Below are 14,971 nucleotides of genomic sequence, written 5' to 3'. Positions count from 1 at the left end.
GCGTGGTGAGTATTATTAATAAATGATAGTATACTCAGTATAATATACTCAGTGTCCACTTTATCAGTTCCTCCTTCATTTGTGAGCTGCCCTCTCTCCAGTCCCCTCTCTCAAACCTAAGATCTGATATCTATCAGTAATATAACCATAAATTATAAAGGTTTTACAAAACATATGGCATAATAATGATATGGAGCAAAACTATTTTTTACGAGGGTTAGTCACAAATCAGCACTCTGTTTAATATTAAAACTGTTGGCCGTACTGTCTTATCAGCACTTTCAGTTCAACACTACTGTCTCCCCAGTGACTGCTGTGGACATGTGAACGTGTTACATCAGATCCTTTGTAACTGCAGCGCAAGCAAAAATGGATGCCCCTTGTGATTTACATGGAAGAACAGCAGCGTGCAGTGATTAGTTCTTTTGAGGGGGTTCTGGATGTCTGCAAAGAAAATGAAGGAAGGTGAAAGTTTCTTAAAGAGAATCGTTGGCTCACAGCTCAGCCGAAGACATTTTTTAATGGGGAAAGCATCTTGACAGATAGAAAAAGTGTTTTAAAAAGCAAAAAGATTATGTCTAGATGTTACGTTCTGTATAATCACCTGACACAACTGTATACTAGGAAGAGATCAGTCCCAGCTTTCACTTCTTCATACCATTTGGAGTATTTCTCTTGCACAAAAGTTCAATAAATCCACCATAAAACATTAAACGTTTCTTGTCATGAATGCCGAAACCTAATACTGATGGGTTTTTTTTTATAATTATTTTTTAATACAAGGAATGCAGACATTGTAGTAACATATTAGTGAGTGTTTTGCTGGTGCAAGTAAGTGAAGGTGTGAGGTATGAGGTGTACCTAATAACCTGGCAATTTAACGGCAGTTATACCCAAACTGTGCTTTTCTATTTATAGTATGAACATAAATGGTTACAGATATAAAATCTAAACCATGGCTTTATAAAACATCCAGAAAACATTCTGTGAACAGTTGTTATTTAAGTGGTAGGTGTTTTCTCTCTTTCTTTTTGTTTTCTCTCTACTCACGCTACTTCTAAACTGCCAGTGATCCAGACCCCGTCTGCACTTTTGACCTGCCTAAATCATCCTGGTGCCCCGCTTTTGAACCGTTTTATGAATCGTCTTATGAATCGTATTATGAACGAAGATGTCTGGTCCTCAGTCCAGTGACTGGGAAAGTTTTCACTTTATCATGAAGACAGTCCTGGCCTCGGCTGATGCAAACAGCTGCTCTTTAAAGACTTTGTGACTGCAGTCGTTTAATAATTTAGGACTGTTTCACACAGTTTTGTACCTGAGCCTCCAATAACCAACTGGACTCCATATTAACTTAAACACATCATCTGTTATACTGAACTTCCAGTTGTCTAACACACATTATGACTGCAATCAATCCCTGCTATTCGTTATCACCCAAATGAGGATGGGAGTCCTGTAGAGTCCGGTTCCTCTCAAGGTTTCTTCCTATTACAGTTCCAGGGAGTTTGTCCTTGCCACCGTCACCCTCGGATTGCTCATCAGGGACAATCTGCTCATTTTGATTCATACACATTAACACAAATTTCCATAATCTGGTGTGATGTTTTATATATTTTAAAGAATATTCACACTGCATAGAGCAGTGGTTCCTAAAGGACTACCCACCCTGCACATTTCAGTGTTTCCTCATCTCCTAGTACACACACATTTACTAATCAGCCAGTTAACAAAGTTTTTCTGAAAAGAAGTGTGCGTGTGTGTGTGTGTGTGTGTGTGTCTGTGTGTGAGATAGACCAAGGAATACACTAAAATGTACAGGACAGGGTTTGTGCCAGGATCAGGGCTGATATCCCCTGATGTGTAGGCTCCCATTTCTCTCCAACACTGTCCAGGATAAACCTTTTTGTATATTTAGTTCTTTATTTATTGCATACAGATGCATTAAGTATTTATTGCATTCATTTATCCTTTATACAGCTTATGATGTATAGGGTTCCAGGGGGTCTGGAGCCTATCCCAGAAGATTTGGGGCTCGATGGAGTGAACCAATCCATTGTGACACACACACACACACACACACACACACACACACACACACGCACTACAGGCAATTTGGAAACGTCAATTAACCTAACCTGCACATTTTTGGACAGTGGGAGGAAACCGGAGTATCTGGGACAGAAGCTTCCTGAGGCAGGAATCGAACCCAGACCCTGGAGGTGCAAGGCCACAGTGTTAACCACTAAGCCACTGTGCCATAGCATTAAATAATACTTGTGGGAGAAAAAAGTTTAGTTTAGAAAGTTTAAATAGAAGTTTTGTTTCACTGATTTAAAAAGTAACAGAGATAACAGAATGATGAGCTAAAAAATAAAAATACTGTACATTGTTACTCCAAGTGTTGTGCATGGTGTACCAGAAATGTCCACTAGATGGCGCGTACTATTTACTCAGTGTGATGGCTGAAATTAGAAGAGAGAGAAGAAGAGCAGAAGAGCCATGCCTAGAAAAGTGGTACACATGCAAGATTATTTGTTTGTTTATTTATTGCTTTTCATTTAGACATAAAGATCATAAAGTCTGGTGTACGTCTGAAGAAATCACAGCATTTTAATCATCATCATCATCATCCCTTCTTTATGCGAACAGGTGTGGATATGAGCAGACCAGGCACTACCTGTGTGGACAGCAGCACACCTGAGACAGAGCTGTGCACAGAAGAATCAGGGGAAGGTGCAGATGAAGAGGACGGATTCCCACGTCCCATCCCCTGGCGGAAGATTGAGGCGCAGGAGCTCGACTGTGACTATGGCTTGCTTTTCTCCAGTGATGAAGCAAACAGGCTGTTCATGCAGCTAGAGGAAGAGGTGGAGTACTTCACAGGTACTGATGGCACATTAAGGAATGTTAGATTTGTATGAGGCAAACTTTTTGCAAACTGTGCTGCATTTAGTTCCAGAAATGAAAGGTTTGTCCCACAGTCTCTGTATGATTACTATATGCATGAAACAATTAAAAAATAATCAGATCTAAACTATACGTAAAATAGTGCACGATAATAGTATGCTTCAACAAACTATCTAGCTAATGAAATCTAGCTAATGCACAACCAAAAGCGTGTGTGTCAGCTTTCTTTCAGCAAGTCAGTTGAATACGAAATATAAACCTGTAACTTGTGTTCACCAAGAAACTGCACACAGAGTAAAACCATGAGTCTGACCTCGGTTATCACTCACCAGCTCTGAGACTCTCTATCTGATCTTGTTCAAAGAAAAGGTCAGTGGGTCTGGATTCCTGTTCGAGACGTTCATCTGGGATGGGGATTAAATGCTTGCTGCACGCAGTATTCTTCTCAACACCATCACTCTCGTTGGTTGGGATATATGCTGCTACAACTCCTGGTTATGGTCCATGGTACCAGAGTGCACTATAGTGACATTGTCAACCATTCAGACTTTGTGCTGTGGTAGTGTCTCTGCAATACCGTGGTTGAGGATGTGTATTTATTTACATTGTATATAATTATTATATATTCTACAGCGTATTTCACGCCTTCCCTTATCTGCCATCTTGAGATGTGGTTGGTATCCTATAAGCCTTCACCAACATGAGGACATGGCTGTTTATGGTTGAATTACAGTATCAGGAACTTGAACTATAGAAATTGTGATACATTATACAGTATGTAACAAAAAAAAATGTTAGTTGTTGACCAAATGTTTATTTATATAAAAAAAAACAGTTTATGCGATACTGTTACTGAAAAAAGTATCAATTTGTTCACTGGTGGCACGGTGGCTCCGTGTTTAGCACTGTGCCCTTGCACCCCTAGAGGTGATGGTTCCACGCCTCTCTCGGGTCTACGTGCATGTTAGTGGGTTGGCTTCCAGTACAGTAATCCAAAGACATGCAGATTAATCCCATTAGTGTTCCCAAATTCCTAGTGAGTGTGAATCAGTACAGTATGTGGTGTGTGCATCTTGGCACCTGGTCCAGGGTGTACACTGCCTTGTGCTCGAAGTTTCCTGCGATCATACAATATACAGAATAAGCAGTATAGAGAATAAATGAATGAACAACGCACCCAAGTGGTTTATTGCTTGGATAAAAGCTAGAATTCAGCTGAAATGAAGATTCCCAGTGAAATTCTTCAGATCTAATCTACACCTGTGTTTACATTGAGCAAGTAACTTATTTTAAAGTAGATTATTAAATCCATTACATAACTATTTACAACATCGCTTTTACTCAACATTTGTCATTCATTTATTTTTGAAGCTTTAGTTTTCACAGTGTATTTGCCTTTTTTGATTTTGACGGTTGATTGGCTCTGTCGAGTGACGCATATAGTCCACCTCGAAGGAAAAAAACACACTAGATGCTATGATGTAATCTGGCATGCAAGTGCTCATAATGTCCCTATTGTTTCCTCATTTTCTTTGAGATGACGAAGCGAAGGTGCAGGTGTATGGGAAGATGTACAGTATTCCCCGCAAGCAGGCGACGTACGGAGATGAAGGACTGGTGTATTCTTTTTCTGGAGTGCATCTTGCAGCCAGAGTCTGGCCTCCGACAGTGGAATACATCCGTGATGCTGTGACCAACGCCACCGGCCACACCTTCAACTTTGTCCTGATAAACAGGTGATGACTGTCTGAGGACCAGATTATGGATGTGATTTGCAAGGAATTAAGTGTTTTTAATGATGTGTTGCTGACGCTCCGCAGGTATAAAGACGGACAGGATCACATCGGGGAACACAGGGACGACGAGCACGAGTTGGATCCCTCTTGCCCCATCGCCGGGGTGTCTCTCGGAGCTGCACGCGACTTCGTGTTCAGACATAAAGATGCCCGCAGGGAGCCAAAGAAATTTCCTATAGAGCCAGTAAAATTGGAACTGGCCCACGGAAGCCTTCTCCTTATGAACCCTCCCACTAACACATTCTGGTATCACAGTGTCCCAGTGCGGAAAAAGGTGAAGACCCCGCGCATCAGTCTTACCTTCAGGCGCATTATTAAAGGTCGACAGAAAAGGAAAAAGGAGTGACTTTTCTGTAAATGTGACCAATTGGTTATTTAAATTCTGAAAATTCTGTAAGGAATTGTAAGTTTTTCAGAGTTAATAGCTTTGTCTGTAAAATAACAGAACGCAGCTGATTCTGCTAGAGGGTGCATACAAGTTTTGGTGCCATTTGGGGTCATTACATGACTGTTCGAATCCAATTTGCTCCAAATTTGATGTGTGTAGTGCATCTACAAAAACCAAATGTGTGGTTGTGAAAGGGTGGTAAAATCATGTTAATGTTTTGGGAAATGGAACGAAACTAAACAGATTATATTAAAATGTGCACGCCCAAGTCTGCGGTACATTATGGGTTCTACATACGTCCCCTTATCTTCCAAAAGTAACACTACATAGAAACATGAAAACTCCGATAAGAAAGCAAGAAAAAACAGATTGTATTTTGAGATGTACTTGGAACAGACAAATTCTAATATTTCTATTAAAGAAACTTTGCTGGAAACTTTTTCCACAGTTTCCATAATGCTTTCCAATTGCAAAAAAACTTATTTTATTTTATTCAGTGCATTGCTCAGTACTAATGTCTGTGCTGTTGATGTGCTGTGTAAGAGACGGACCCACAGTCAGGCTGGACGCTCTCGTGAACAAAAACAGATTCAAGGTTATTTAAAGGAAATTTATTTTTTATAAAACCAAAAACTACATGTGGAATAAATAAATGAAACACAACCATACTTCTGTACAAGACATTTCTGAAGCAGAGTGAAAAATAATGGTCCCAATGAGTACATTTTCGCTAAAAGGTTCAAAGATTGAACTACGAGAAGGCAATATTTTGGCGAAATATTGTGGCAAAAAAAAAAGAAAGAAAAATCAAGTGTAATAACAAAAATGTTATTGTATAAATATATACATATTTTGCAAGCAGACACATCCGAGTGATTTTTTTTTTTTGTTTCTCTAAAAGTCATACTTAGTGTTTATATGCCAGCACTGCTGGACTGAGTGTGAGGTATTTGCACAGCTGTCTATCCGTAACCTGCCTGTTAACGTCTAATGAAAATCGCTTTCTTTCCCTCCTCCTCCGGACAGCCACACAAGCCAAGTCTTGATGGCAGGCGCTTGCCAGAGAAAGACGAATACTTGATGAATCTGATGGGTTCGTGGTCAGAATTGTCATTATGCTCTTGTCTAAGGTTGTAGCGCTGTTGAAATGGTGACCTGCATTTCAAAGCTTCGTTTGCACCATCACAGTTTTCGACTGCACTTTAGTGAAAATGGCAAAAGAAAAAACAAAAAAAAGACTTTTACTGGGAAAAGATTGCAAAATATACTTCGTGCATGAGACGTTGAGAACGAAAAAGAAAAAAGACTAAACAAGCTTATTTTCAGTATCACAAGGCACACAACCAAGCAGGACGTATGCTACGAGCTACAGTCTTCACAGCAGACTTTAATCTGTGACTAGTACCACTCACTCACGACCGTAATCGCCCATTTTACTAGCTATTCATGGACTTCAAAAAAAAAATTGAACTACAGCAGCAGAACCGATCGATTTCAGCGCGACTAACAGTGTGTTGACCCTCCTGAGCAAAAGAAAAAACTGATCATTTGCTTTGAAACGTTAAGTGGCAGTGGAGAATAAGGACTAACAGAAAGGTGGTGATGTGATGACGGAGTGAGCTGTTCTAGGATCAGTGCAACGGAAACCCCTGACTATGAATCTCACAATTCCAGATTCCTCTCTCTTCTTGAAATGAAATGCAACTGTAAGGGATAAGTGTGTGTGTGTGTGTGTGTGTGTGTGTCTGAGAGTGACGTGAAACTGATGGATACAACGTGGTGTTCTGAGTAAAAGAAAAAATAAAATGACTCAAAAGCATACAGGGAGACGAAAGGGAGATCACTAGAGTGTAACAGTTGGCAAAGACGGTTAGTTGGCTTCTGAGGAGGAGTCCAATTTGCCTTTCTTGCTAGGAGGAGCACCATCGTCCATGTCCTGCTGAGGAAACAAATCCACCATCGTTACGCATGATTTAGCTGTCAGGATCACAAACTGGTCTGAATGCAAAAATATCCAGTAAATCAGTATAATATTCCCTCTTTAGGTTTTATGCGACAAAAAAATATGGGGGACAACATCCTGTTTCGGATGCTTTGTGCTTCTGTGTGTTACCTGAGCAGCTTTGGAGGTGTCTGTGAAGTGTTTTTGCTCTCCCTGTGATTTGCCGTCCCTTTTAGCTGTTGTGGATTCTGATGAGGAATGATTTGGTCCTATGATAAAAAGAGATGTAATAATGAAAATAGGCATCATTTATAGATTAACACTGAATTAATGCAGCTTTGGTTTGAGGTTCAGATTTTCACTTATTTTTAGACATTTAGATGGGTCACTAGTGTGTGTATAAACAAAAATAGAAAATTTGTCCTTTTTGCATTTTTATATTGGTCGGAGCTTAAACAAACCCATTACATTCCCCCTGTAATATGACCTCATATATGTGAACCTGTCCCGGCTGGCTGCTCTGCTCTAGTGGGGTGTGGCTCAGCAGTAGCTCGTTTACATGGACACTGAAACAGCATGTTTGCAGGAGTGAGAGAAAGAACATGAGGTTTTCAAAATAAATAAATAAATAAAAAACTATCTGCTGAAGCATTAACAGACACACTTCAGGCGACATGTGTTAACTTGGCTACTTGTGCTATATAAGTATGAGTGAGGTGTTTAATTCAGAGCTACAGTATGTAATTATTAGATTTTTCAGAAGCGCAGGCTGTGCAAAGACACTGCACTGAGATCTGATGCGGGCGCGAGGGTTATACAGTATGTTAAAGCAGACAGGCGGTATAGTGGTTAGCACTGCCGCCTTGCACCTCCAGGGTCCGGGTTTCATTCCCGTCTCTGTGTGCATGGAGTTTGCATGTTCTCCCCGTGCTTGGTGGGTTTCCTCCAGATACTCCGGTTTCCTCCCACAGTCCAAAGACATGCAGGTTAGGGTAACTGTGTATGTGACAAATAAAATTTGAATTCGAACTGGCGTTTCCAAATTGCCCATAGTGTGTGTGTGTGTGAATGAGTGTCAGGTGTGTGCCCTGCAATGGGGTGTACCCCACCTCATGCCCAAGCCTCCTGGGATAGGCTCCAGGCCTCCCGCGACCCTGAATACAGGATTAAGCGATATAGACCAGGAGTGAGTGAGTTAAAGCAGCCAACATGATGCCCACTGTGTAAAATCAATCATTCTCTTAGCTGGTTTGGGAAAAAAAAACAAAAAAACGATCAAATTGCTGCGACTTGTCCGAGTCAATAATTTGACAGACCAACCTGTCTTGATATCCTGACCAGACGAAGGCTGTTTACTGGGAAACTGCTCGTTTTTGGCTTCACCGCTGTCATTCTGAGCTGTTGCCATGGGTTCAGGGGTGGGGCTAGTGTTGTTACTGGTCTCCTGCTTTAAAGGGGAGGAGTCAGCGATGGAGCTCTGGTTGCTGTTGTCATCTGTGAAATGCAAGATAGATGAAAATAACTACAGCATTTTCTTACAAATATACAAAATATTTACAACTTGTATTGTACGACGGTGTGGTGTTTTGTATTTCTACCCAAAGTAGATGATTTTTCCGATAACAGCACATCCTAAAGCGTTTCTCCTCTGATACGCCAAACCGATTTGGAAACCAGTCCGTACTGGTACTGGTCCGTATGTACTAAAGAACACCATACTGTTTATCCACAAAGCAGCTACATGTAATGTTGGAATACTTTTTAGCTATAACTTTGTCTGTTACAAACTGCTTACACTATCCATAAACATTAAGCATTTCCTCTGTAAATGTTTTACCATTTCAAAATAAATCAGTTCTTCTGGAGCATCTACCAAGTCCCTGTGTTGGCTGTTACTGCAAATGACAATCAATGCATTAACATAAACCTGTCACTTCCCATGCAGCCTGTACTACTGTTAGAGCTGCCGTTATTGAGAATTAATTAACATTTTCTGACCAATCAGTCGGGAATTCAACAGTGCTATTATATACAACATAATACCAGTTTCCTTTAAGAGGAAAAGGCAATAATGATGTCTGTGTCCACATGCGAGCGTCTTCAAACCTAAAGAACAACCAGAATCACAACAGCCAATAACAGGCACAGATGTTCGCTCAGGTTTTAGTAGCTGTATGGAAGCAGCAAGCTGTGAGATGAATCAGTTGTGGATGATTACCGTGCATGTCCATCATTCCGGGAGAAGAACTGTTTTCTGGTGTAGTCACTTCCGAACCATACTTATCATCCTTGCCTTTCTTTTTGTTTTTGTTCTTCTGCCAAAGGAAAAAAAAATGGGTTCAGTGCATGCAAAATTTGAAATTATATTATGGCAAAAAAAGATATTCAATAAATATAATAATAATAGTAAATATAATAATAATAAAAAAATACAATAGTAAATATCCTCTGAGGGGTTGGTTTTACACTTACACTGGGACTGTAGACAGATCAGCCCATCTTATGTGTAGAAATGCTTCAATTCTTTCCTCATGAATGAATTTTTTTATTGGTTTGTGGTGGCTTGCTTTTCATATTCTTTAACTAATGCCAGTAAGATAAAAGCCAACGGTTTCTACAAAAATGTTCTTGATGTTACTTTTGGTCCAGGCCTAGTGATGTACCATGAGGATGTGTGTTTGATTGAGACTACAAAGCCCTTCTGTAAGACGCTCTTTGATTTACAAACATCTCCATTCATATCCAGTTTGACCAGAGGTACTTTAAACCATAAAAACCCCAAAAGAAATTCAGTTTGGTAGAAAATATACTCATATTTTCATAAATTTTGTCCAACTTCAGGAGTACTTTTTAGGAATGTGAATAATTGGATCAAGCGAGTTAGAAGATCATCATCATCAAGGCTGTAATTTTAAACCACTGTTTGGTGTCATAAACACTGCTATGGGCTTTGGTACTGTCTTTAGGCTTAGGAAAAAAAAAACATGTCCCTGATCACACCCTTTTAAAGATGCCATCACAATGAACATTATGAGCTAGAAATCACTGCATGGACAGAAGGATAAATGAGGAATAAGGAATTCCTATTTACTAAATAAGGATAAAACTCTTTTCTAAAAAATATATATTATTATTATTTTATTTTTTATTGGAAATTATTTAGTTGATTTGTATTCTTCCAGTGCAATTTTCCTCTTATTGTAGTGAAATCTTTTTATTCTATCCTATCTTTCCATTTCAGGTCACAGACAGTTATCATCATTCTACATGGTTGTGCAAGTGAGAAATAAAATATAAACATAAAACGCTGAAGTCACAATAACATGCCGTTGACATTGATGAGCATGCTTCCAACTTACATCATCGGGTTTAGGTTCCATCACAGGCACCCATTTGTAGATTCTCAAAGATGTGTCTCCAACCGTGACCCATTTTTTCTCCCTAAGAAAGAAATTGATTTTAGATCACATATCACTTGCTGGGAACACTGGGACAACATTATGCATGAGCTATCGTCTGGATCTCTTAGTATTAGTGAAGACGATTAGCAGCAATCACTACAACAATTAAACAAAAAATGTAATTACTGTTTCATTAGCAAAGCACTCATCACAATCATCGCTCCAGGAGCCTGGTTACACTATAGTCACTTTTATTATAATCTGTCGATCAGAAAGCCATGTAAACAGATCCTGCACATAAAGCATTTAAATGTGCAGGTATATGGTATATGCATGGTGTAGCTGTATGCCATTGTAGTCTGTGTACACTGTAAGAGCAGGCTTTTGAAATCCATGTACAATAGAGTCATTTACTATTGTAGTCCATGTATAAGGTTGCAGCAATCTACTGTAGTCTCTGTACACTAATAGCAGACTATTGAAATCTGTAGTGTAGTTGTACACTATTATTTTCCATGTATACTGTTGCAGGAGTCTACTATATTCTATGGACACTGTAATAACAGGCTAATGTAGTCTTTACAGACCGTAGTATACTACAGTAGTCTATGTCCATGTAGTAACAGGCCACTGGAGGCATAGTCCATTATAGTCTATGTATAGTTTTAAGATAATCCACTATGTTTTTATAAAGTCTCTGTCTGCTATAGTAGCATTTTATTATTTTCATCCATCTTCTATAACGCTTATCCTGTACAGGGTCATGGGGGCCTGGAGCCTATCCCAGAGGAATTGGGGCAGAAGACAGGCCACACCCTAGACAGGGAGGCAATCCATTGCAGGGCGTGCAGGCTTACACACACACGGGACTAGTTTTACAGGGGGTCGTTAGAGAAATTTCCGTTTCACAGACGTACTTTGTGATTTTGATCCCGTCCAAATCTGCCATGTCTGTCTTTCTCTTTCATTGTTTTCTTTCAGCAAACTCGGCGGTCCTCTGAGAAATCTAATCCCGTCCGAATGTGAATGTCTGTGATTGCTGAAAATGTTTTTTTTCTTTTCCAAAACGCGTTTCTTTTTAGAACTACCGTTTGCGCACCAATAATGTCTTGTGCAACGCCCACATGTAAAACACAGACACTCCTACGTCCGTAATAAACACGGAGATATTAGTCCCGTCCGAATGCATACATGAAATGACATACGTTGCCTGAAAAAAATTGTAACTCAAACGTTGTTTGGAAAACTAGTTCCGTCCGAATAGGGCCTATGTATATTAATGTAGAAATCTCCTATATATTTTATGTACACTGTAATAGGCTACTGCAGTCCACGTACGGCGTAGCTCTGTCCTATTTTAGTCTACCTACAGCGGAGCACTATCCTATTTTAGTCCACCTATCCTATTTTAGTCCACCTACAGCGTAGCTCTACCCTATTTTAGTCTATATTTTGCATAGCTTTATCCTATTTTCGTCTACCTTTTGCATAGCTCTACCCTATTTTAGTCCACCTATTGCGTAGCTCTATCTTATTTTTGTGTACCTACATAGTAGCTCTATCCTATTTTAGTCCACCCATCCTATTTTAGTCTACCTAAAGCATAGCTCCTATCCTATTTTAGTCCAGCTATCCTATTTTAGCCCACCTATGGTGTAGCTCTATCCTATTTTAGTCCTCCTACACTATTTTAGTCCACCTACGGCATAGTAGCAGGCTTCTGTAATTTATGGATGAATTGGGTGCCCTTTATTGTAATCTATGTATATTGTTTCAGTAGGTTACTCAATACTATAGTCTATTCATACTGTAGTAGGACTATTGCAGCCTATGAATATTATTGCAGAGGTCTACTGTAGTCTTGTAATTAGAAATAACTATAGTCTATATACACTGTTATATTAGGATACTGTAGTTTATATTAAATATATACTGTATATATAGCCTAGATGTAAGCTACTGTAGTCTATGTAGATAATACTAATAGAGTATTGTATACTAGAGTACACACTAATTTCTGTACTGTCTGTGGACACACTAGCTGTAGTCTATGTCTATTGTTGCAGATGTCTACTATGTAACAATTACAGTCCATGTACACAGGCTAGTGTATTGTTTGTTGAAGTCAATGATTAAGTTGTAGACGTACTGTAACCAATGTGTATTCTATATCCCATTAGCCTCTATTGTTATTAAAAACATTTTATACTTAATGCTTTATAATGTATTCTTTTTTATCATTTAAACAATTTAAGGTTCTGCATTTCTTAACTGAAAATTTTCTCTATTTTTCTGAGCATTTTGCATATTTTTGTATTTCTGTCCTTTGGAAAGTGCCGGGAAAAAAACTAAGCTTTATTATAAGTAGTAGTATTAATTACATTTTTATTCTAATAGCACTTTTAACAATTGTCACTGTCACAAAGCAGCTTTACAGAATCAAAAGAAAGTTAAGTAAATGTGTGAGGAAAAAAAGTCAAAATTATCAGATTGTATTAGTAATTAGTATTAATAAGGTTGGAACGTCACACAGATTTGGTGTGGAATAATGAGGGGATTATAAACAGGGGTGTATTTGTTCACATTTATGGAAATAATATCGCAGATAAAATTCCCAAATCATAATCCAAATATGTTTTTTCCACCTGTTTCCCCTCAATTTGTTGTTTTCCAGGTGTATTTTATATATATAAATAATACATGATGTAATAATTCCCCAGAGTCTAAACCTGTACTGCTGTCAGATATCATCAAAAATTTGTGAAGGTTTGGAAGTTTTAACTGTAAATCACCCCGTCGGCTCAGTGTGTGTGCAAGCATATACAGTGTGTGTGTGTGTGTGTGTGTGTGAGAGAGAGAAGAGAGCGGGAGAGCCTGTGTGTGTGTGTGTATGTGTTTGTTCCAGGCCCCCACCGCCCGTTTCTCCTTTTTGCCTCCAGTTGAACTCCGAGCGCTGAATTTAAAAGCCGGACAAAAAAACTATTCTGGCTCCGGAGCGCCGTCACCGCGCCGCGTTCAGCCCCTCTGCCCGAGCCGTGCTTCTCCGCCTCTCCCGCGGCTCCCGAGCGCCGGCATTACAGGCTCAAAGAGAGGGGGGAAAAAACGGCTTCATGTGACTGCGACGAAATGGCTTCTGAGGTTCAACCCACGTTTAAATGTTTAAAGGAGGAAGAAAGGCGGCTCTGCGCTCGCGCCCCGCGCGTTCAGAAATTAAGGAGCGTTGAAAAGCGCGCGACTCACCTGAGCGGAGCGAGTACAAATCAAGCTGAAGTCGATTAAAAAGCCCTTTCGGTTTGTTTCATTGTTTCTCGGCGTCTCTCCTCCCCCCCGCACTCACACACACACACACAAGCCTGGCTTTTCTTCTGGTCAAACGGATTAACGCTGTGCTCTTACCATTTTCGTACTTTTTCGATTGCGGCCATGACCCGCTTGATGTCATCTTTGGCCCTGCTCCGGGTCTCCGCGCGCACCGACCTGCCCGACATTACGGCTCTCGGTAAAAATATCTTTTTCTCCGCTTCGCCGGCTGGTGTAGACACAATGCGAAACGCGCAGAAGCGAGGCGGGGGCTTGTGCGCATGCGCGAACCACAGCAGTAGCGTGCCCTTCAAGCAGGAGACGCTGAGAATACACACGCCTGATGTTCAACACACACACAAACTCCCACACGTTTATTCTGAAAACTAAACACCACTAAACTATACCATATAAACAACCAATAATAATAATAATAATAAAACCCACACAAGGTTTATTTCAGTAAGTGTTTATGTATGGTGCGATTTCATATTAAGCTCCTGAGTTCATTCTGCTAGAATCAACAAAAACACAACAGCAACAGATTTTATAAAATGAAAAGAAAAAACAACACATTAAAAAAAAAGAATATTAAAACATTAAACAACTAAAAAGATCAAACCATTGTCAGTTCTCACAGGGAAAGATGATGTTAATAACATCTTTCTGCACTGTGAAGTTCTTGTCCTAATGGTGATGTGATGCAGGTTTTTTTGTTTGTTTGTTTCTACAGGTTTTCCAAATTACCTAATTATATATATATATATATATATATATATATATATATATATTATAATAAGATGTAGTGGATAGCAATGTGGCCCGTACCTTCAGGGACAAGGGTTCAGTTTCCACCTCAGGTCTGTGTGTGTGTGTGTGTGTGAAGTTTGCATGTTCCCGTGCTTGGTGGTTTTTCCTCGGGTCCTCTGGTTTTCGACCACTGTCCAAACACATGCAGATTCGGCTAATTGCCGATTCCAGATTGCCCCATATGTGTATGAGTAATATGTGATGGATTGGCACCCAGTGGGATAGGCTCAACGTCCCGCATGACACTGTACAGGATAAGTGGTAGAGAGATTAATGAATGAATGAATCTTATATTCAGGAATCTTCTCAGCCTCTGAATATTTTTTCATGCACTGTGCTTTGTGAATTCAGATCATCATGCATACTTAAATTTTTCTCATTGGTTAATGAATTTCTGGACAACCTGCACGGAACTACCAGCAAA

The 14,971-nt window shown here is 39.7% G+C and overlaps 2 protein-coding genes across 4 annotated transcripts; one reads left to right on the top strand and one right to left on the bottom strand.

The window, feature by feature from the left end:
* The first annotated feature begins 2,480 nt into the window (after positions 1 to 2,480).
* Positions 2,481 to 5,525, top strand: alkbh2 (alkB homolog 2, alpha-ketoglutarate dependent dioxygenase). Of its 2 annotated transcripts, XM_053481393.1 has the most exons (4): positions 2,481 to 2,517; positions 2,653 to 2,886; positions 4,448 to 4,646; positions 4,731 to 5,525. In XM_053481393.1, exons 2-4 carry the CDS (start codon positions 2,661 to 2,663, stop codon positions 5,050 to 5,052), a joined length of 747 nt encoding a protein of 248 aa, XP_053337368.1. In that variant the 5' UTR covers positions 2,481 to 2,517; positions 2,653 to 2,660; the 3' UTR covers positions 5,053 to 5,525. The 2 variants fall into 2 exon arrangements, with proteins under 2 accessions (XP_053337368.1, XP_053337369.1); XM_053481394.1 differs by lacking the exon at positions 2,481 to 2,517 and having other exon boundaries at positions 2,525 to 2,886.
* A 154-nt stretch (positions 5,526 to 5,679) lies between these two features.
* bcl7a (BAF chromatin remodeling complex subunit BCL7A) lies at positions 5,680 to 14,030 on the bottom strand. 2 transcript variants are annotated; one of them, XM_053481178.1, is made up of 6 exons: positions 13,834 to 14,030; positions 10,396 to 10,477; positions 9,255 to 9,351; positions 8,357 to 8,530; positions 7,208 to 7,305; positions 5,680 to 7,030 (listed from the first exon to the last, which is right to left on the bottom strand). In XM_053481178.1, exons 1-6 carry the CDS (start codon positions 13,923 to 13,925, stop codon positions 6,965 to 6,967), a joined length of 609 nt encoding a protein of 202 aa, XP_053337153.1. In that variant the 5' UTR covers positions 13,926 to 14,030; the 3' UTR covers positions 5,680 to 6,964. The 2 variants fall into 2 exon arrangements, with proteins under 2 accessions (XP_053337153.1, XP_053337152.1); XM_053481177.1 differs by having other exon boundaries at positions 5,681 to 7,033.
* Between the last annotated feature and the right edge of the window lie 941 nt (positions 14,031 to 14,971).

The sequence above is a fragment of the Clarias gariepinus genome, chromosome 21 (genome assembly GCF_024256425.1).
Source record: "Clarias gariepinus isolate MV-2021 ecotype Netherlands chromosome 21, CGAR_prim_01v2, whole genome shotgun sequence".
Classification (NCBI taxonomy): Eukaryota; Metazoa; Chordata; class Actinopteri; order Siluriformes; family Clariidae; genus Clarias; species Clarias gariepinus.
The sequence above is the reverse complement of the archived record's forward strand: the minus strand, read 5'-3'. Positions and strand labels throughout refer to the sequence as shown.